At 43.4% G+C, this 19,568-nt stretch overlaps 1 protein-coding gene across 1 annotated transcript in view; it reads right to left on the bottom strand.

Moving 5' to 3' along the window:
* Positions 1-11: 11 nt before the first annotated feature.
* Positions 12-19,568, bottom strand: part of syne1a (spectrin repeat containing, nuclear envelope 1a) — a 96,636-nt gene continuing 77,079 nt past the window's right edge. The window contains exons 112-148 of the mRNA XM_089022675.1: positions 19,348-19,480; positions 19,050-19,232; positions 18,824-18,973; positions 18,577-18,753; positions 18,354-18,509; positions 18,116-18,271; positions 17,873-18,043; positions 17,571-17,704; positions 17,291-17,495; positions 16,984-17,166; positions 15,951-16,097; positions 15,710-15,864; positions 15,482-15,629; positions 14,894-14,988; positions 14,462-14,699; positions 13,976-14,227; positions 13,317-13,442; positions 12,913-13,068; positions 12,201-12,359; positions 11,956-12,122; positions 9,649-9,811; positions 9,352-9,539; positions 9,119-9,269; positions 8,205-8,387; positions 7,985-8,122; positions 7,720-7,911; positions 7,332-7,635; positions 6,955-7,023; positions 6,541-6,674; positions 6,045-6,171; positions 5,749-5,960; positions 5,464-5,670; positions 5,131-5,259; positions 3,422-3,676; positions 3,250-3,348; positions 2,699-2,757; positions 12-1,342 (exon numbers count right to left, since the gene is read on the bottom strand). Of these exons, the coding sequence (XP_088878801.1) occupies positions 1,054-1,342; positions 2,699-2,757; positions 3,250-3,348; positions 3,422-3,676; positions 5,131-5,259; positions 5,464-5,670; positions 5,749-5,960; positions 6,045-6,171; positions 6,541-6,674; positions 6,955-7,023; positions 7,332-7,635; positions 7,720-7,911; positions 7,985-8,122; positions 8,205-8,387; positions 9,119-9,269; positions 9,352-9,539; positions 9,649-9,811; positions 11,956-12,122; positions 12,201-12,359; positions 12,913-13,068; positions 13,317-13,442; positions 13,976-14,227; positions 14,462-14,699; positions 14,894-14,988; positions 15,482-15,629; positions 15,710-15,864; positions 15,951-16,097; positions 16,984-17,166; positions 17,291-17,495; positions 17,571-17,704; positions 17,873-18,043; positions 18,116-18,271; positions 18,354-18,509; positions 18,577-18,753; positions 18,824-18,973; positions 19,050-19,232; positions 19,348-19,480 (6,190 nt within the window). The 3' untranslated portion in view covers positions 12-1,053. The remainder of the gene's footprint in view (positions 1,343-2,698; positions 2,758-3,249; positions 3,349-3,421; positions 3,677-5,130; positions 5,260-5,463; positions 5,671-5,748; positions 5,961-6,044; positions 6,172-6,540; positions 6,675-6,954; positions 7,024-7,331; positions 7,636-7,719; positions 7,912-7,984; positions 8,123-8,204; positions 8,388-9,118; positions 9,270-9,351; positions 9,540-9,648; positions 9,812-11,955; positions 12,123-12,200; positions 12,360-12,912; positions 13,069-13,316; positions 13,443-13,975; positions 14,228-14,461; positions 14,700-14,893; positions 14,989-15,481; positions 15,630-15,709; positions 15,865-15,950; positions 16,098-16,983; positions 17,167-17,290; positions 17,496-17,570; positions 17,705-17,872; positions 18,044-18,115; positions 18,272-18,353; positions 18,510-18,576; positions 18,754-18,823; positions 18,974-19,049; positions 19,233-19,347; positions 19,481-19,568) is intronic.

The raw sequence follows: 19,568 nt of genomic DNA, 5'->3' as shown, positions 1-19,568 counted from the left end.
CTTGCTATCCATTCAAACACAATATTTCAGAATTTATTTTCTTGAAAAGGGTATTCAGTATTAGCAAACTGTACAAACATAAATAACAAATGTCATTTTTTTTTACATCGTCATGTTTTTTCCCTGATTGCTCAGGAATAATAGTTAGCATGATGAGAATAAAAGCGCATTGTCATTAGCTTCACAACCAGTGATTGTTTCGCTTTGGGGGAGTATCAAGTGCATGCGCATACATAAAGATTAAAAATATAATACTTTTTTTTCGGACAAATGGTCATTAAAATAACCATAATTAACCCGAATGATTAAATAGAGAACTTGAAAAAGTAAAACGGGAATACAAGCCTTGGCATTTGGTGGGGAGAATGCAGCCCTTTTGTCTCAAACAACGGCATTTCAGTTCGTCAGTGGAGTACCTTTCACACAACCAGTGCTCTGACACTTTTTCTTCAAAAAAAAAACACAGTTAATAAGAAAGATGGAGAAATCATATAGATTAAATTGTAAGTTTAGCGTTCAAGAAGTAATTATTTCCGGCCATTAATAGCACATAAGGCGGCTGTTACATTCAGGTGTTTATCCTTTGAAGCGAATGACCTAGGAAGTGTCACAAATTTGCTTTGAACATGTCATTTCACAACAAACGTCAATAAATTTAAAGTGATTCGAGTCACATTTTTGTCCGTTTCCTTGTGCTGTTTGTCATTTAGGATTATATTTAAGATGTTGACTAATCATCTTGATAGCTGAACATAAATAATAGCAGCACTGGGAATAGTAGACGACTTTGGCTCCCACTGAGTGTATATAAATAGTCATTTGTTTCTCCTCATTGAAAAAAAAAACATAAAACCAATTAACAACCCTCATAATTATTTAGATAGACACATTTAACAAAATAAAATATTTCAAGAAGTTTCATGTGTACGCCTTTGAGACGTTGACATATTTGTCTCACGTCTTGGTCGTAATAATGTTGGTGTACGGCACGGGGTGAAAAGGGCACATTCAAAGGAGTCCTTGGCAAAGGGAGAGTAAAATGGGGGCGGTCAGCTATATGGGCGGAGGTCCATTGGTATAGTGAAGCATGGGGTGGAAAGAGCGGGCAAAGTTGTTGGCATGGTGACAACTGTAGTCCTCCTGGCTCATGGGCACCATACAGGCCAGGGCGATGAGGAGCAAGAGGAGTAGCTGCACCGGCAATGCCGCGCGCATGACCCTCTGCATGAAAGACGGCTGATTGGAGGAGGGGGAGGAGGGGGAGGATGACGACGAGACACCGTCCAAAAGGTCAGAACGGGAGGAAACGCAGCCAGCGGCGCCGGTGGGTGACCTCCTGCGGCTGGAAGGGAGGATACGCAGAAAAAAGGAGTCAAGTACTCGAGTGTTTGCAAAGCATTGCTATGGGCAGTCAACTCATTTCAATGAAGGTATTTGCACCAAAATTATTTTTTTCTCTTATCGCTGAGATACTTTGGACAGTTCATTTTCGGTAATGACCATCTTGAGAGCAAATAGCCACTTTAATCGCTCAGCTCATTTTCAGTTAACGATATCTTACTCTCATATAGTTTGCTGCGCTACATCAATTTGAGAGTTTCTAACATGCTGACCTTACGCAAGCTACACAAAAAAGTTATTATTTCTTGTCCTGACCACCAAAGTTGTACACAAAAGATACAAATGCACGGACACAAACACACACAACTGTGACCAGAAGCCAGAACGCACAATGAATTCAAGCACATGGAAGAACAAGTGGCAGGAGGGGACGGGGGCGGGAGGAGTGGGGGGCAGTGTTTGAGAGTTCAACATCATGATGTACTTCTTGTGCAGACGCAAGCAGCGGTAATGCTACAAGTGTCTGTCTGGGTACTTTCTCTTGTCAGTGCGGTGAATCAGAAGACAGGACGACGTGTTCTTACCGCGACCATCAGCTCACAGACAAGTGCTGCGACGCATTGCCTCTGATAGCACAACATAGCATGTCTGCAATACACCTTCTTCAAAGTGCTATATATATATATATATATATATATATATATATATATATATATATATATACACACACACACATATAAATATACACACACATACACACGCGCACACACACACACACACACACACACACAGACACACACACACACACACATATATATATATATATATATATATATATATATATATATATATAATGTGTGCGCGCGTGTCTTTTTATGTAATTTTTAGACGCAAAATAAACCAGATTAAGCGTGTTGATTAAGAGGATTAAAATTTAGGGACTTTTGATTGAAACCAAAGGGAAGGAAAATGGAAAGAGGAAAGGAAGGTCGGAGTGAAAGGGGAAACAAGACAGCTTATTATTACATTAGATCCTGCTAAGAATGAGAGGAAATAAAACAAGTGGAAAAAAAAGTGGTTGCCATCCAGTGGGCTGCAGGGACATGTGGACAAGCGGCAAAATGAAGCAAACATACAAAGCGAGAAGGTAAGAGCCTGACAAGGAGGCTACTCCCCGATCGCTTAGGAGCCGGTCGCATGACCTCTAGAAAAAAAAAAAAACGGGACACCATGGAACACCATTGACAAAAAATGATCAAGTGACGCAAAGCGAAGCCCTTTTGTATTTGGTTTAAATTTTGGGTTCCATCCCAGTCTCGTTTTTTTTTTAGAGCTCAAGGAGGGGTGCTCAAGGTACCTGTGGCGCGGTGCGCTCTCGGGGGATCCTGGCTGGGCCTGACTACTTTTGCCTCGAGGCTGAAGAGCGTAATGAGCAGTGGGTGTGAGGCGTAAAAAAAAAAAGAAAGGAAATGTTTCAGTCAAGAGGCAAATGAGGACATAAAAGAACTAAAAAGATTTAAGCCAAAAATAATCATTTATCATCAACAAAGCAGCAATGTAATCATCAATGCTTGATCGATTGGCAAGAAACCTGGCTTCTCAATTCCTGCTACAGAAAAAAAAGTCAGATTTATTTAAACAAATGCCAGGTTTTCTTGAGCATTAGCTTAATGTTGAAAGCGGCGTCTCCAAAAAAACAAAAACAAGCAGCGAGCTCGACAAGAAGATATTACAGGAGACATTTTTTTGGTTTACTGGCAAAACAACATCAGGATCATTAATAAAAATTAAAAAGTTGCATGAAGGAGGAGAATGAGGGCGACACAAATGTGTCTTTTCAGCATGGCCCTCGTACACCCTTGAAATGTTGGCTGATGTCATTTCTTATCACGTGAAAAGTGACATTACCATTGCTCGCAAACTTGACTCTGAAGCAGCAGAAAGAACCGTAGCTGCCGCAGAGTCGCCGGCGATGTCCGATTTACTGACAGATAGTGTTGAGAGTTCCTAAAAAGAACAGAAAGGGTCAAGTCTTCAAAACAACAGGCTGTCGTCCACTAGAAAATGTCTCCGTCGCCACCTGTTGCGAGCTCTGCCGCTCCAGTCGCTTCTGAAGCCCTTCCAGGTCGGCGTCGACCTCACGTAACAGCAGACGTAACCTGTTCCAGATCACGTGGACCTTCTCCTGCGCTTCTAGACACTCCCCGCTAGAGGAATGGTGAAGGGGCGCCGGTGGCTGCGCAGGTGGCTGCGCCGTACTGACCAGCAGGTGAGACGACAGCTCCTGGAGGGACGACACCTTCTGCTGCGAGTCCAGCAACTCGCGTTTGATTTGCTGCGTGAGAATGAGGACAAAGTTGAGTCAAGAAGACTGTCAAAGATGTTTGTTCAGACACTGTGAACAAAGGCTTGAACACAGGAAGATTGTCTTTTACTGCCGGCAGGGGACTCCGCCATTCATAACAGACGCCCAACGTCTGGAGCCCTCTGCCAAACTATTTCTTGAGAGTACAGTGATACCTCGCCTTACGAACGCTTTATTTTACGAACGTTTCGCCTTATGAACATTAAATTCACGAAAATATAATCTTGGCTAGTTTTCGGGAAACACACGGAGCGCCACAATGGCTGGCGGACTAGTATTCGGCGGAAGAATACCAAAACACATGGCCGAACAGCGCTACCTTGGCTGCCGGACAACTTTTCCACACACCCTTTCTCTCAGTGCATATGTGGTTTGTTATCAAGGATACATTTGCTATTATGGGAAAAAGACCTCACCACAGACTAGTGTCGAGCCGAGAGGACACAAAAACAAATTACGTTCGAGCAGAAGAAGGAGATCATCGAGAAACACGAACGAGGTGTGTGTTTGTGTGACTTAGCGTCCCAGTACCAGTATGCTAAATCGACCATTGCTACGTGTGGCTATGGGTGTTTCCGTGTTGTCTAAGCAACGGTCTCGGGCAATAGAAGAGGTTGAAAAACTTCTGTTGATTTGGATTCACGAAAAGCAGCTAGCAGGGGACAGTGTGAGTGAGGGTATTATTGCCGAGAAAGCACGGCAACTTCACTCGGATATCATCAAGAGACAACTGCATCAACGACCATCACAAAGGTAAATAAAACAACCATTATACAGTACAGTTTATTTCTTTAATTACAATACAATAGCACATTTATTATACATAAAATAAGGGATATTTTGTGCAGTTTAAGGCTTATTTTTTAAGGCTTACTTTTATGGGGGCCTGGAAATTGATTATTCTGATTTTTTATCATTTTCTATGGGAAATTAATGTTTGGAAGACACACTTCGCCTTACACATACTTTCTGGGAACCAATTAAGTTCGTAAGCTGAGGTATCACTGTATATGCAATTTTAAGTGATACATTAGTAAAACATAATCTTCTCGATTTGAATATCACGCCCCTGCACGTCCCAAGCACCAACATTCATAAAACAACAAAGCATGGACATTTTAATCGGTTGTCCTTTCAATGAACCATTAGATTTGTAACCTGGTTAATGAGCTCTTTCCTGTGAAGGAGTTTACCAAGTCCTAAATTATGCCCAAGGCCAGATCTCCTACATGAGGATGACAGTTTAACAGGCTGTGTCTGTTCACCTCACATGGACCCCAGATTTTCTGTGCTTCCATTGTAGGCCTTGTGTTCGGCAAACTAAGCATACAATAGCATGAAACTTTGAAATATTATACCTTCTGTTCTGTCTATTCTCTATCAAAGACTAAAATAGATGAAAATGGCAACAACGCGGGAAGTACCGTGAGCGTCCTGTGACAAGCTCGCAGGGCTTGCACGTTCAGGTTGGGAGGGATGGGCACCACTTCGTTCCTCCTGCGGTCGATGTTCTCCAACCACAGCAGCAGACCGTGACTCATCTCGTGGAACTCCTGTGGGCGGGGATTTTTTTTTGGTTTATAATAATAATAATAATAATAATAATAATAATGCATTTCATCTATAAGCGCCTTTCAAAACTCTCACTGTCACTTTACAGTCACAAGATTTTGATGAGAACATCTATGATGTATCTTGTCCAATAAAAACGATTCCAAAAGTACCCTGAAATGTTTTTTGTTTTGTGGGTGCGGCACCTGGCACTGCATGAGCGCTCTCTGCAGCTCCTCCCTCCACTCCTCCAGCGAAGTCCAGAGCCGATCCCAATGCGCGTTCATTTCTTTCAGGGCATCTCGCAGCTCCCATGCCTCTTCTGAATCGGGTTCTGATTGAAGGAAGTTGGCGCTGCTCAAGTTGATGGATAGGACGTCTGACTTGTGGGTGTCCATGCCCTTTTGAAGCTCCTAAGATCCATACCGGAACGTGGAAATGATTCAAAAAGAAGCTTTGCTGAAAGATGTTTTCAATTTTGGAACACTAACCCTGAGCTTTTTGATCCTCTGCTGGATGGTGTGGATATCCGTGCTAAGTTCCAGGCCTCGCAATTGGCCCAGTTCGGCTTCGCATCGACCCAGCCACGCACGCATGGTCTGCAGGTCCGAGATGAGCTGCTGCCACTGTTGGAGGTTCTGCTTGTGCTTGTGCTTATCACTCATTGTCTGAGCCTGCAGCAGCTCCCAGCGCTCGATCACACCTGTATGGAAGACACGGTTTTTATGCTTCAGATTTGTTTATAGGTTTGAAAAAAATCTGTTGCAGTGCATGAATAAATACAAACCTGCATTCTGACTGTCAGTGCTGGTCGGGTTTGTGATTCCGGGCATTTCATCCTCATCCTCTGTGAGCTCTTCCTCGGCTCTCTTCACCACATTGATGCTGCCGCGACACTCTCCCATCAAACGCATCTACATGACGAATAGTGGATTTAAGCACAAAGACTTTTTGCCACAGAATTTCTACCCAAATCCACAAAATGAAATTCTTTGTTGGATGAATGCATGGCTCGAGGAGCCCGCGATGAGAAGAAAGGAGCGTCAGCGGAGAGCGCCGATGCATATATAAATTGTCGCGGCTTGGAATTTAAGCGGATTTACGTGGGACAGGAGATGTGAGACAATCTGTTTTGTTTTTCGACTTCTTCCTTTCCTTTCCTCTTCCTTCCATAATGTTGCTGCTGTGAAATGTAAATTTCTCCATTGCGAGACTAATAAAGGCTAATCCAAACCATCGGCATTGAAATCCAAACAGATATTGAATCAATAGCAAGGACGCACGTAGCCCATGTATGTAGAGTCAGCGTCGGGGCTGGAGCGGCTGGCGGCTTCCTCTCTGGCCTGCAGCTGGTAGCGTGACGCGTCCAGCGCCTGGTCCAGTTGTCTGAGGCTGGCCTCCAGCTGTCCCGGATCGCCTGAAGACAAAACACAAGATAGTGAAAATCCTGAATTGAGCATTACGTTTTAGTCAGTTTTTAGATGGGCAGGATGCATGCATGCAATCAGGTGAGGTAGGTTAAACATTGTTATTATGGGTGGACCTTCAACATGCAAAGGATTCCTCTTGACATGCTGCTCAATATTAACGATGATGGATGGCGACATGCAGCTGCCGTTTGTTTGGCAATGCGATTTAGTATGCCGCGCGTTCCTGAAAAATGCTGTGACATTTCCAATGGCTTCTGCGGTTCCTACCGGAGGATGATTTCAGTGTGTTCTCAGTCAGTTTTATATAGGCCTCAGGACTCTCGGGAATAACTACGTCTGAAGAGGAAAAACAGAACATTCCTTTTTTTTATGAAGTGGCTCCAAATCTGCTTCTGCCGAAAGTCTTCCCGCGGGAGTCGACGCTGTTGTGGTCATTTTTCACTTCCTGTTTGTGTGGGCAGGTGTCCCAAATGCTTTTGTTTATGTAGCTCATGTGTGTCCTGACCTCTGGGATATTCGTTCACTGTCTTGTCAACACAGTTTTATGAAGCTATAGACCAGACCACTCGCGTCAAGCAGAAAATCGGCCTTGCGAGACAACAGTGACCTCTGTTGCCAGTAAAACAGCAGAAGAAAAGTCGAACCTGACAGCTCTGCAGTCGCCGTCCTCAAATACTCCTCTTCCGCTTGCCCTTGGCTCCTTCCCCCGTGGCTTCGTCCACCGGGGCTCTCCAGACCCCGGCTCAAGTCGTAATCGTGATCCCACTCCAACGGGATGGAATCCACGCTAGCTGGGGTCTCCCGGCCCGAACGTTCTGCCCGAATGAGGGTGGCTGGACCTGATGCCGGGCGACTGGGGTTGCGAGGCGTCGATTCGGGCCACTGCAGCACGGACAGGTCAGCGCCGTACTCTGTGTCGGAACCATCCAGCTCATCATCATCGGCCAACTGTGAGATGAGGTAAAGTGTGACATCATGAAATCTTGGTTGATAATTGCTTCTATTTTAACCGTGTGTGTTCAGCGTACTCACAGGAAAGCGTGTAAGCTTCTTGTAGTATCTATTAACACGTCCAAAGACCTCCTGGTAGTACCTCTGCAGCTCCTCTAGCTCTTCTTCGATCACAGCAGCATCAAGAGGTTCGCTCTTCTCGATCAGAGCGTCGCCTTGCCCGAACACAAGCTCGATCTTGCCCATGTTCAAGTGGATCTCTTGCTGGAATGCCTGAAACAAAACGAAACATGACCATCAATGTTCTAGTGAGGCCATGGATGATTCGAGTTGTGTCCTGGATGACCTTAAGTTGTTTAATCTTGGCCTGTACGTCGCACTCGGAGAAGTGCTCAATGTTGGTGAGCTGTAGATCCATTTCGGTCAGCCACACAAGGATGCTGTCTCGAGCGGTTTCAAACTCCTCCCGTTGGTTGATGAAGTGCTGCAGGACACATGCAGATTTGTGTTACCCTCACTGTAATAGCTAAAAGAAAAATCATTAGGCTTTAGTGGGGACTCGATACCTTGAGACGGCGTAAGATAGCGGCCACCCTCTTCTGCAGGTTGTCCCACCTCCTGTTCCCATCATGCACCATCTCTCTAAGACAGCAGGACGCATCTGTGCGGTTCTCACGGGCCAGGCGACGGTACTGCTTGTTGATCAGCTCCAGCTGCGTCAAGCGCTCCTGGACTTGCCGTTGGAAAGCCTGCACACAAAGATTTTTATTTATTTTTTGAATAAATCGGGGGTAAAGATTAGACACAAGTTGTTGATTGTGCACGTGCGCCGTGAGGGACTGCCACAGATGAGCAGACCAGCTTGGATGGGTATGCGTAACATGACCATGTCATGTTTCCTCAACACTTGAGTGGTTATACAATGTTTTATTAACATCCTAAATACAGTAAAGTCTCGTTATATCGATATCGGATATATCGATAGTCCCGGTTATATCGATACTATTTCTATGTACGCACTGAGAAAATTACATGCAAACAGGGTCGGATATATCGATAGTCCCGTTTATATCGATATTTTTTCGGACTCCCTTGAATATCGATATAACGAGACTTTACTGTAAATGTAAAACAATATATAAAAAATACATGCATAATAAAAACAAATACATAAAGTAAAATTAAAAAAAATAATTACATAAATAAATATAAATACAAACAAACAAATACAGAAATACACAGAAAAATAAGAAAATAAAATCAAATACAAAAAATAAAATAACGATTAATCAAAAACACAAAGTACAAAATAATAAATAAATAAAATAAATAACAAATATAAAAATAAATTGATATAATACAAAATATAAAATAAAAGACAAAAGATAAAAACAAACAAACAAACAAACAGAAACATAAAGCTCCCTGCTTATCTATTTTCCGATTTCCACATTCAACAATATCACAAAAACAATCTTACTTCAAACTTCTTGAGTTCCTCTTTGGCAACAGTATAGAGGACTCCAGAAGAGTTAGGCATCGCCGCCGTTCTCTCCGAGGTCTTCAACCACTCCTCAAAGCGAGAATAATCATCCAAAAACTTCTGCCATAACCTCCAAGTCTCCTCAATCCTAAACAGAAAAGGTTACAGATTTGCTTTGATCAACTCATTGTCCGTTTTGATTCCTGCGCCAGCTCATTCAAGACACCGACTTCAGCCTCCTCTCCATGGACATGGCGCAGATGTTCCTCCAGCGCCGGTCCAGCCCCCGGGTGGCCTGCTGGATGGAATCGCACTCGGTCTCGGTGGAGCAGGCGTCGCAGTCGTGAAGGAGCACCTCGCACAGGTTCAAAACGGACGCCACGCCCGTGCTGTGCCTCTCAATGTCCTTCTGTAGATCCTGAGAGAGAGAAAAAAGAGCACAGCAGGAATGTCATGTTGAGGTGGTGAGAGACTGAAAGTAATATCAAGACTGCTGGAAAGGGGGAAGAAGGTGGTGGGCATCTAACCTGCTGCTGTTTAAGCTTCCTGTGGATCTCTTTCTCGTCACACGTGTCATAGACAATGGGCCTGGATAACTCAGACTCGATATGAGCAAGCCAAGAGCGTAGGCTGCTGATGTTTTTCTCCAGCTGTTGCACGGCCACCAGGGTCTCCCGCAATTTCTTCAACCTGATGGAAAGCAGATAAACAGTAATGCACTGAATGTACACTAAGCACTAAAAGTGACAGATAAAGACACTCATTTCAAATCTCACCTTAAAACCCACCCGTTTAAACTTGCTTTCATGGTCTAGTTTAATCTGCTGTTTTATTATTTATTGTTTTATTCATGATTTTATTGTTTTATGTATTGTTTTTTATTGTAAAGTGTCCTTGGGTGCTCAGAAAGGCGCTTGTAAATTAAATGTATTATCTAATTTGATTGTATTTGGGATGAAATGCATTGAAAGTGTAATTTGATGTGTTCAAAGCATGTGGTTAGTTTTTTTTCCACATAATGCTGGAAAGTGTGGTCATATGACAAATGGGGTTCCGAGTGTAAAGCACAAAATAAATGTTTGGCACCACAACCTACAGCGTGCAAAACTATCAACGTATTGTTGACGCATAACCAACGCAATATTGCACAAAAGAAATTGTTTGCATGCAGAAATACAAAATAAAAAGAGCATCATTGCTACAAGGCTTCTTGCTGATCCTTAACTCGCCATGTAAAATCCACCTAAGCCCCAAATGCAGACTACATAGTTTAAAGACCGAGCAAAAAAAATGTGGAGGTTGTCCTGCCTGGTGATGTCGCAATCGCAATGTGGCAGATCCTCAGCAGAGTGGTCTGCCATTTTCTGCATCCCAAAATCCAAAACCATGTGGGTGAAAAATTCCCAGAGAGGACGTTTCGCGAGGAAGTGTTATTCCTCGTCTGAGTGTTAGCCACCTTCTCCTATCGTGGGGACTTTCTCCAGCGGGGGTGTGTGTGTATGTGTGTGGTAAGGAAGTTGGTTCGGGGCAGTTGGTGCTGTGTAGCATGGCACATCAACTGTTGTACTCCCAAGGTTAAAAAAAAAATGTGTCGGGGGGGTTGGAGTGACAAGTACTGCTGTTGCTAAATGTGGACTGACAGTCTCAGAGGAATGTGCCAAAGAGACAGGCTGGAAAAAAAAAATGTAGCAAATGAATGTAAGCAAAGGCAAGCGAAGCCGTGCACGATTAGTGCAAAGTACGGAAAATAGATCTGCGCTAAACAGTTGAACTATCATAACGGCACTGCAAAGAGATTTCAGTAATTGCTTCGAAGTTAATAACCCCGCTATGCGTCACTCGAGCAAACTGTACGACAGTGAAAGCGCAGCTGTCCGCGGGAGGTCAGTCAGAGTGCCCCTTCTCGTGATTGCCGACAGAGGACAACAGCCGGATGGCGGCGGTGGAAAATGGAGGCGGCATTTATTGTGGAGCATAATACAGTGGATTATTTTATGTCTCTAATTTCATGTTTGTGTTCATATTATTATCATATATTTGTTGATTTCTATCATTGCATTTTAATTCCACACTGATTGACAATCTTAGGACATTCATGATATTTTTATTATTATTCTAGTTTATGATGAGAAGAAAGGAGCGTCAGCGCGGAGCGCTGATGTGTAGGTGGAAATGTCACGACTTGGAATTGAAGCGGATTTACATGAGACAGCAGATGTGAGACAATCACTTTTCGTCAATGGATGCTACAGCTTTGTTTCCTTTCAACATTTAGCTTGTAGAAGACGTGCACATTTCACCATGACATCCTTGATCAACTGGTGAAAAGGACGCTTTGATCGTCTCCTCTTTCATCTAGAACTGCTACATACAACAACGAGGGTGCAGAAAGTGACCGTCTGAGTCTTTGTGTTGTCCTATTATTTGTTATTTAGTTTTTTTTGTTCTTTTGACTTCAAGATGGTGCCGCGAGAGTGGCTGCCTTTCCAGCAGCTCTTGTTTTTTTACTTCTTCCTTTTCTTTCCTCTTCCTTCCATCAATATGCTGCTCTGTTATTACAATCCAATACATCCAAATTTATACAGCACTTTCACAACAGCTGCAGCTATAACAAACCACTTCAGATAATAGTCAACACAAGGCAAAATAATAAACACAACAGGAACACAAAAACATGGCCAGTTGTGCAATCTTAACGACTTTCCCAATGTACTCGTTGATGTTTGAGTACAAGACAAATACTTAATGACATGATATAAATGTACATTTCTCCACTGTGAGACAAATAAAGGCTAATCCATTCCAATCCAAACACAACTCTGGGTTTGACCTACCTGGCTGCAATGAGGTCGAGGAGGTGCGTCCACCGCTCGCTGACTTTATTGAGTTTGTGTTGTATGTCGGCTGCTTTGCTATCCTGACTGGCTTGGGCCAAGCGCTGGCCCATAATCTGGAGCTGCTGCTTGTTCTCCTGAGCGACACTGATTTCTTCCTGGTAGTCCTAGAAGAGAGCCAATGACAAGTTAAGATGTGAGGCTGAGGAGGATGTTTGTATTGTCAAGTGCCCGCCGGGGATCACCTTGCGCAGCTTTTCGATCATCTCCTCGATGCTGATGTCTCCGTTTTGAGAGACTTTGCTCTCCATCTGCGTGAGCCACTCGCACAGCTCCTTGTTCTTCTCGTTGAACACGGCCCATTCGTTCAACTTCTCGCTTACCTGCTGCCTACGCAGCAAAACCTGACAACCGAAACCCAAAAAGAATTATGTCATACAAATTGTTGCAAGATGGATTGAAGGAAGTAATTTGCTTGCTGAATGACATAAAAAGTGAAAATTCCATCACTAGCAAAAAAAAATGATCAATACATATATAATTTTTAATAATCTCTACATAACAATCCATCAAATTTCAACATCATAATCCAATTATTTGTACCGTTTTAATTTTCAACCAGTGAATATAAATAACTCACGTATATTTTTAAGAACCATTTTAATACACCAGACAAAAATTTTAATTCCTTTTGAAAATTGAATATAGACAGACTTGAATATATACATCTTAAATATATCAATTTAATTAAGTTTAAAAAATGATGTATAACATGTACATATTTTCAAATTATGAGCCATTAAAAACAAAACAATAATAATAATAATAATAATAATAATAATAATAATAATAATAATAAAATAAAAATAATGTTAATAATAATAATAATAATAATAATAATAATAATAATAATAAAAGGAGAGCTCAATTTAACAAGCAAGCACATTCTAACATTACCTGGTGACACACTTCTTCCCACTGGCGCTGGAGAAGCTGGAGGCGCTCCTGGAGGAGCGTGATGTCATCCCTGCCTACCACACCCACCAGGGTATCCATCAGGTGGAACAAGGAAGTGAGGTCACTGCTCCAGCCTTCCACGGTGCTCTCCAGCTCCTGCGTGCACATGACACGGTGAACTCTTTGTCATCGGCATGATATTAGCAATCAGTTACACGGCATGGGAATGATTACAGAAGCTACATCCCCTACACTGGATGCAACCACGTATCGCCCTCCTCCCTCTTTGATGCTCTTTCACCCTACCTCTCCTTCACTCTGTGCTCGCCTGTTTATACATGCGATGCATGACTCATTTTGCCGCATGCGCATTAATAATAACGGGATTCCGCAGCATCTTTCACCTTGCATCTCATTTGCTCTGCATGCAGCTCATCGTGACGGTCGGGCAGCGGAGGCGACAGCTTCCTCTTGAAGGCCTGAAGCTTCTCCAGCGAGGCGTTGATACCTTCCTCGCACCGCTCCCAATTCTATGTGCCGAAACAGTACATAAAAGCAAAAAAAAAATGAGAGCGCAGAAGAGTCGCAGCGGACAGGGAACGCCGTGCTCCAATGGCCGTGGGCTATTTTTAGAGCGTGGATAGCTCAGGGGCATCTGAGGATGAAACGGGATCGTGTTTAACAAGGAATGTCGCAGGCGAGTCAGCAGATGCAACGTTTGGTGTGATGTCAAAGGATTATTTACAGTTAGCTCCAAATATTGATAAATATATATATATTGATGAATAAATATATTATCATTACGACATTGCTTCCAACTTTGGAATTGACAGTAAAATATTTGATCAGACTTGCAGATTGTGGTGATTTTTTGTGTTCAATTTTTTAAACAGTACATTGGATTGCATTGGATTAGCCTTTATTAATCTCGCAGTGGAGAAAATTACATTTCATAATTACATTTCAATGACATAATATACATGATTATGTTTTGTGTATTTTTCCTCATTAAAATGACCATTTTATTTGGGTCCAATATTTAAAATATGCACAATTCTCTCACCTTGAGCAGCGCATGGAGCTCCTTCCTCTGCTGGTCAAGGCGGTGATGGGCGTGTCTCCACCTCTCCTGAATCTCCATCAGCTCCGTCTGTAGCGTGGACTCGGCCTGAGCGTCGGCCGACAGCAGTAAGCTTCTGCCGGCCTCTATCGTCACGATGTAGCCTCCCTGCTGCCTCTTAAGTACACGTTCACGTAGCTGCAGTAGCCGGGATAGGGAAAGTGGACAGAGGGGGGAGAGGTTAGCTAAGGGAGTCTACGGACGGTTAGAGATAGGGTGGAGGTTTGGGGGTAAGAAATACACCCTTTAGAAGTTTGTTTGTGTATTGGTGTCTTTTGATCAGATGGTCGACCGTTTGCATTAATTTCAATAGAAAAAGAAGATTGGAGATACAAACGCCAATCGCTACTTTCACTTACATACTCACATATCACTTTTTTTTTTAGTGCAAGTAAGCCTACTCCAAGTATAAAAAATATATACACATACTTGTATCTGATCCAGGAGGTTCCTGGCCTGCTGCAGTGCGACAGTTTCTCCTGCGGGTTGATTGACATCCAGCTCACGTGAGACATCCTGGAGCCAGCGCGACACTTTTTCAAACATTTCGTGGTAGGTGTGCCACTGATGCAGCAGACTGTCGATGATGCCCCTACGCTGCTGGGCGCGCCTCACCACGCCTTGCCACTGATTGGCCAGCAAGGCCAGATTCACGCTGAAGTCTTCTCTGTTGGAGCATTCAGACCGTTAATTATATTCTGTTTAGCGAAGTGGTGGTATATTTCTATGCACAAATCCTCAATCATTGGGGTTTCGTTTTTTTTGAAAGGTGCTAAATATATCTAAGCTATTATTATTATTTGTGTTTTCTTTTATTATAACTGTTAGATTTCAGATCATGGGCTTTTTCTGTCTGCTTACCCATCATGCACTTGTCCTTCGTCTAACATATGATGCCCATCACTGACAATGGAGTAAAGAATCTGCTGTTGGTTGAACATCTCAGCCTGGAACAACTGTGAACACACACAGAAAGGCTAAATATGGTGAAATTGCCAAACATTTTCCATATACAGTAAAGTCTCATTATATCGATAGTACTGCTTATTACGATACTATTTCTATGAACGCAAGGAGAAAATTTACATGCCGCAGGATCGGCTATATCGATAGTCTGATTATATCGATATTTTTTCCGACTCCCGAGAATATCGATATAACGAGACTTTACTGTATAAGGCACAGTTTTAATGAATGAAAAAAGTTTTGCAAATATAATATAGAAATAGATAAAATATTTATAAATATAAGGCACACCACATTATAATGTGATTAGTAGAGGTTGGAGTATGCGTTATTTCTAAAGGGGGCTGCTGACAGTAGTTGCGAGACCTGTTGAGGCTCAATATTACTTCTCATATAAGGCGCAGGGTCATCTTTTAAAGAAAATCAATGCTTTTGTGTGCGCTTTACACACCGGAAAATACTAATTTTCAGTGCGTTTCTGACCTCGTGATCTTTCTGCTGCTCCAGCAGACTCTGGTAGTTGCCTGTTATCTCAAAAGTCAGTTTGTTCTCCGCCTGAGACAGATAGTCCATCCAGGCTTCGCACTTCTGCGGGAATGTCTGGTGCAGGAGCAACGCCGCTTGCAGTTTACTGAAATCGCAAAAGTGTTATTTTGTTTTCCTACCAGGGTAGATCACAACAGGGAGATGTGGAAGAGCAAAGTAACGTACCTGAACCTCTCACTGAGGAGTGCGGAGTGAGACGCCCACGTTCTGTTCAGACACTGCAGACGCTTCAAGTCTCCGTCGCTAACCGGCAGTTTGTACATGAGGATATTGACACGCTCTAAGTCTGGAGACAGACTGTTTAGCTTGGACATGGGAACCTGCGAACAACAGAAATTGGTCACTCGCATCCCAAATCAAGATAGGTGGACAAATAAAAAAAATATTGTGGGAGCATATGTCCTACCTTTAGTTGGTCCATCCGTGTTCGAATGTCACACGGTGCCGGCGAGCTGAGCTGCTCGGACTCCTTCAAGACTTTAGCAGCCTCAGCGTCTGTTTGAATGAGTGTGTCTAACTGGTCCCTGAAGCCCTCACAAGCCCGACTTCCACACTAGTAAAAAATAATAATAAAATAATGCATCATAATTGCAGTCACATGCGTTGTGGAAATGCATCCACCATATTGAATGAGGCAGTGAAATGTTACAATCAAATGTTAAGACAAGTTCAAGATGCCCACTCGCACTCTCCACACACATACAAATATATCCTATAAAAATCTTTTCACGACCTACACACATTTTCCTTTAAGGTTAAAGAAAGCGCAGAGTGCAGATGCGTATGTGGAGCCGTCGCGGCTTGGAATTGACGTAGATTTACGTGGGACAGGAGATGGGAGACAATCTCTTTTGGTCAATGGATGCTACAGCTTTGTGTTTGCTTTGAATATTAAGCTTGGAATAGATGTGCACATTTCACCATCACATCCCTGATCCACTGGTGAAAAGGACGCTTTGATCCTCCCTCTTTCATCTAGAACTGCTTCATCCAATAAAGAGGGTGCTTAAGATTGAATGACTGACTGAGTCTTTTGTGTTGTCATATTTGTTATTTTGTTGTTGTTTTGACTTCAAGATGGCGCCGCGAGAGTAGCTGCCTTTAGAGAAGCTCCTGTATTTTGTTTTTGTACTTCTTTCTTTTCTTTTTCTCCTTCATTTCATAACTTTGCTGCTGTGAACTGCCACTGCGAGACTAATAATGGCAAATCCATTGTAATCCAATCCATAACGCGGCGTCCATGAAAGTGCTAAAGATTGAATACTATCTGTGTCTAATATACATATACTGGATATATTTTTTACTCCAAGATGGCGCCGCGAGATTGGCAGCCTTCACAGCAGCTCCTGTATTTTGTTTTTGCTGCTGTGAAATGTAAATTTCTCCATTGTGAGACATATAAAGCCTCATCTAATCTAAAGTCGGCAGCATAATAGTACCTGAAGTGCTTCCTGCTGCCTGTGTAGGGAGTTTGGCAGCATGGACAATCGATGGGTCAGCGACATCTGGTCCGAATGCAAGGCTGCAAACGAGTAGATGTCCACTTGGCTCTTCAGCTGCTCTCCCAAATTTCGAAGCTGCTGCAGAAAATGCTGCACCGACTCCTGCTCACCAAGACACCCCTGTCATAACGATGAGATTTCATTTCATTGTCTTTTTTAGGAGCAATTTTCATCTCATTTTGTGTATGTGCGTTTGATTTTTTTTTTTTAATCCACCATTCACTTTGTCAAGTGCTGTACTCACATCGCAGTCCTTTATCCAGGTGCTGCTCTCCTCCTCTGTAATGTCCCTGTCGGTGGCATTTTTGAGCAGGCGGTCCACACGTTCCTCCTGTCTCTCCACCGCTTTCACACAAGTGCTAAATAATTCCGTGTATTGCTGCCACAGCCGCAGCAAGGCCTTACTGCTCCTCAGCTGCTCCGAGATCTGCTCTAACAGATCGTTCCACCTGAGAAAACGATGTCCACATTAGGGATTTCACCTCCAATTGGGATATGTATAAATATATTTTTTGCTGTGATACCTCATATTGACATCTCGTTGGGATCTGGTGAGTGTTTCCGCCACACACGGGTGGCATTCGGTAAGGAGCTGTTGAGTGACAGAGCCAAACTTGAGTAGACTGCTCTCCTGCTTTTCCATCTCCTCTTGCAGGTTCTGGGTGGTACATAAAAAAACACCCAGTTATATTTTTTAACCATCCTCATTGCCAATTAATGCAGCAACATTTCACAGCTTTCATTGTCTGTTCAAAGGAGCCTGGCTAGCAACTGTCCCATAATTCAACTTGTGCCACAGTTGCTCCCCTGATTGAGCAGCACTCACCTCCAGACTCTCCACCTGCTGCTGCACAGCCTCCAAGGAGCCACTTGTAAGGGGTAGCCGGGAAACGCAGTACCTGCCCTCCATCAGATAACCATCTATTTCTTCTGCGATCCGCCTGTACAAGGTCCATTCTTCCAAGACCAAACGTAGGCTCACCTTCATCTGACTTATCTGTGACAGCAACCCTCGGATTTTTGCCCTGAATGACATCATGTTGGTAATTTGATTGACGGATGATCTTACCTTCTGATCCAAATGAGACCAGGATTTTTTGAGTCCTTTGAGGGTCTCCTTGACAACAGTGCATGCTTCTCCTTTCTTATCCTTAATGAGAGTGTTGCCTCGTTCCTCAGCCTTTTCCAGATCCTTCGCTTTCTCCTTCACTAGTTCCTCCAACTCCTAGAATGACAACATAATGAAAGTAACTTCATGTGCTTTTCTGTCTGCTGGAGGAAAAAAAGGGCCACATTGATAAAACTACCTGACAATCTTTCAGTGCATTCTGCACAGATGCAACATCTTCTATCCTGTGTCTCTTCTTCAGTTTCTCCTCCTGGAGTGTCAGCCATGTTTTCAAGGCTTGGACTCCATTCTCGTGCTCGAGCCAACTTTCCAAAAGTCCTTCTAAATGCTGAATCTAGAAAAAAAGACATGATTCAGTGCCATTTCAGTGCAGATGACAGACATGTAAAAGGATGAGTTACCTTTTCCGTGATGAGCCCCTGTAGCGTCTGCCATCGCCTGTTCATAGCGCCCAGGCTCTCGGCAAAGTCGGTTTTGTCGCTGCGTTTTGCCTCCACATCCTGACTGCTGATCTGCAATACCGACTGATTGACAAACTCCACAGTCAGCTGTTTGCAGGTCAAGTCGATGCGGAAACCCTGTGGAAAAGAAGAGAGAGGTCGCAATTATCATTTTGCAACATTACCGCATTATTTTGAAAACAATTACCTTGTATTTTTGCAAGAAGTTCTGGACCACCTCAGAGCCCACAGCCCCGGCGATTTTCTCCTGGTCTTCGTTCATGATGTCCTCCATGAGGGTGATCCAGCTGATGAGCTCGGCGATGGCGTGTCGAGACGCCAGCTTCTCCATTTGCAGCTGTGAGACAACAGGTGACAAATGCTTATGAGAAATCAGAAGCAGACAAAGGACCATATCGTCTCCTCTCACAGACCTGATGGAGCTTTTCTTGGACGACAGGAATGCGAGTGAGCAACTCAGTCCATTGAGTATCGACGTGCCTCAGGGCTGTCCTCACACTCGCAGTGTCCACCCGTTTTAATCTCAGCAGCTGGTTCCCCGTGCTCAGGACGGAGGAACGCAATGACGACTTGGCATCCACCTCCTTGGAAAACTCCTGGAAGAAGTGACTCAGTTATTTCTGTAGTCATCGATTTGTGTCATTTTGGACTTGATCACAAACTTCCATCAATATCCAAAAACATCTCACAAGAGAGAACATCAGAACATACCAAAAAGGCACAAAGGTGATCCCTGACAGTCTCCAGTTCTTGAGGCACGGTGACCGACTGCGCGGTCCAAAATTCAAGTCTTTCCAGTGCCAACTGCAACCAGTTGATTAATTCTGCGGACTCTCTTTGGTACCTGGTGTTGTCCATTAAATGACGAGAGATAGATTCAATCGGTGTCAGAATAGAAAGAAAATGAATCAGTAACAACGTTATTAACGGTT

This window comes from Hippocampus bargibanti, linkage group LG19, assembly GCF_051943395.1.
Source record: "Hippocampus bargibanti isolate YZ-2025 linkage group LG19, ASM5194339v1, whole genome shotgun sequence".
Lineage (NCBI taxonomy): Eukaryota > Metazoa > Chordata > Actinopteri > Syngnathiformes > Syngnathidae > Hippocampus > Hippocampus bargibanti.
The sequence above is the reverse complement of the archived record's forward strand: the minus strand, read 5'-3'. Positions and strand labels throughout refer to the sequence as shown.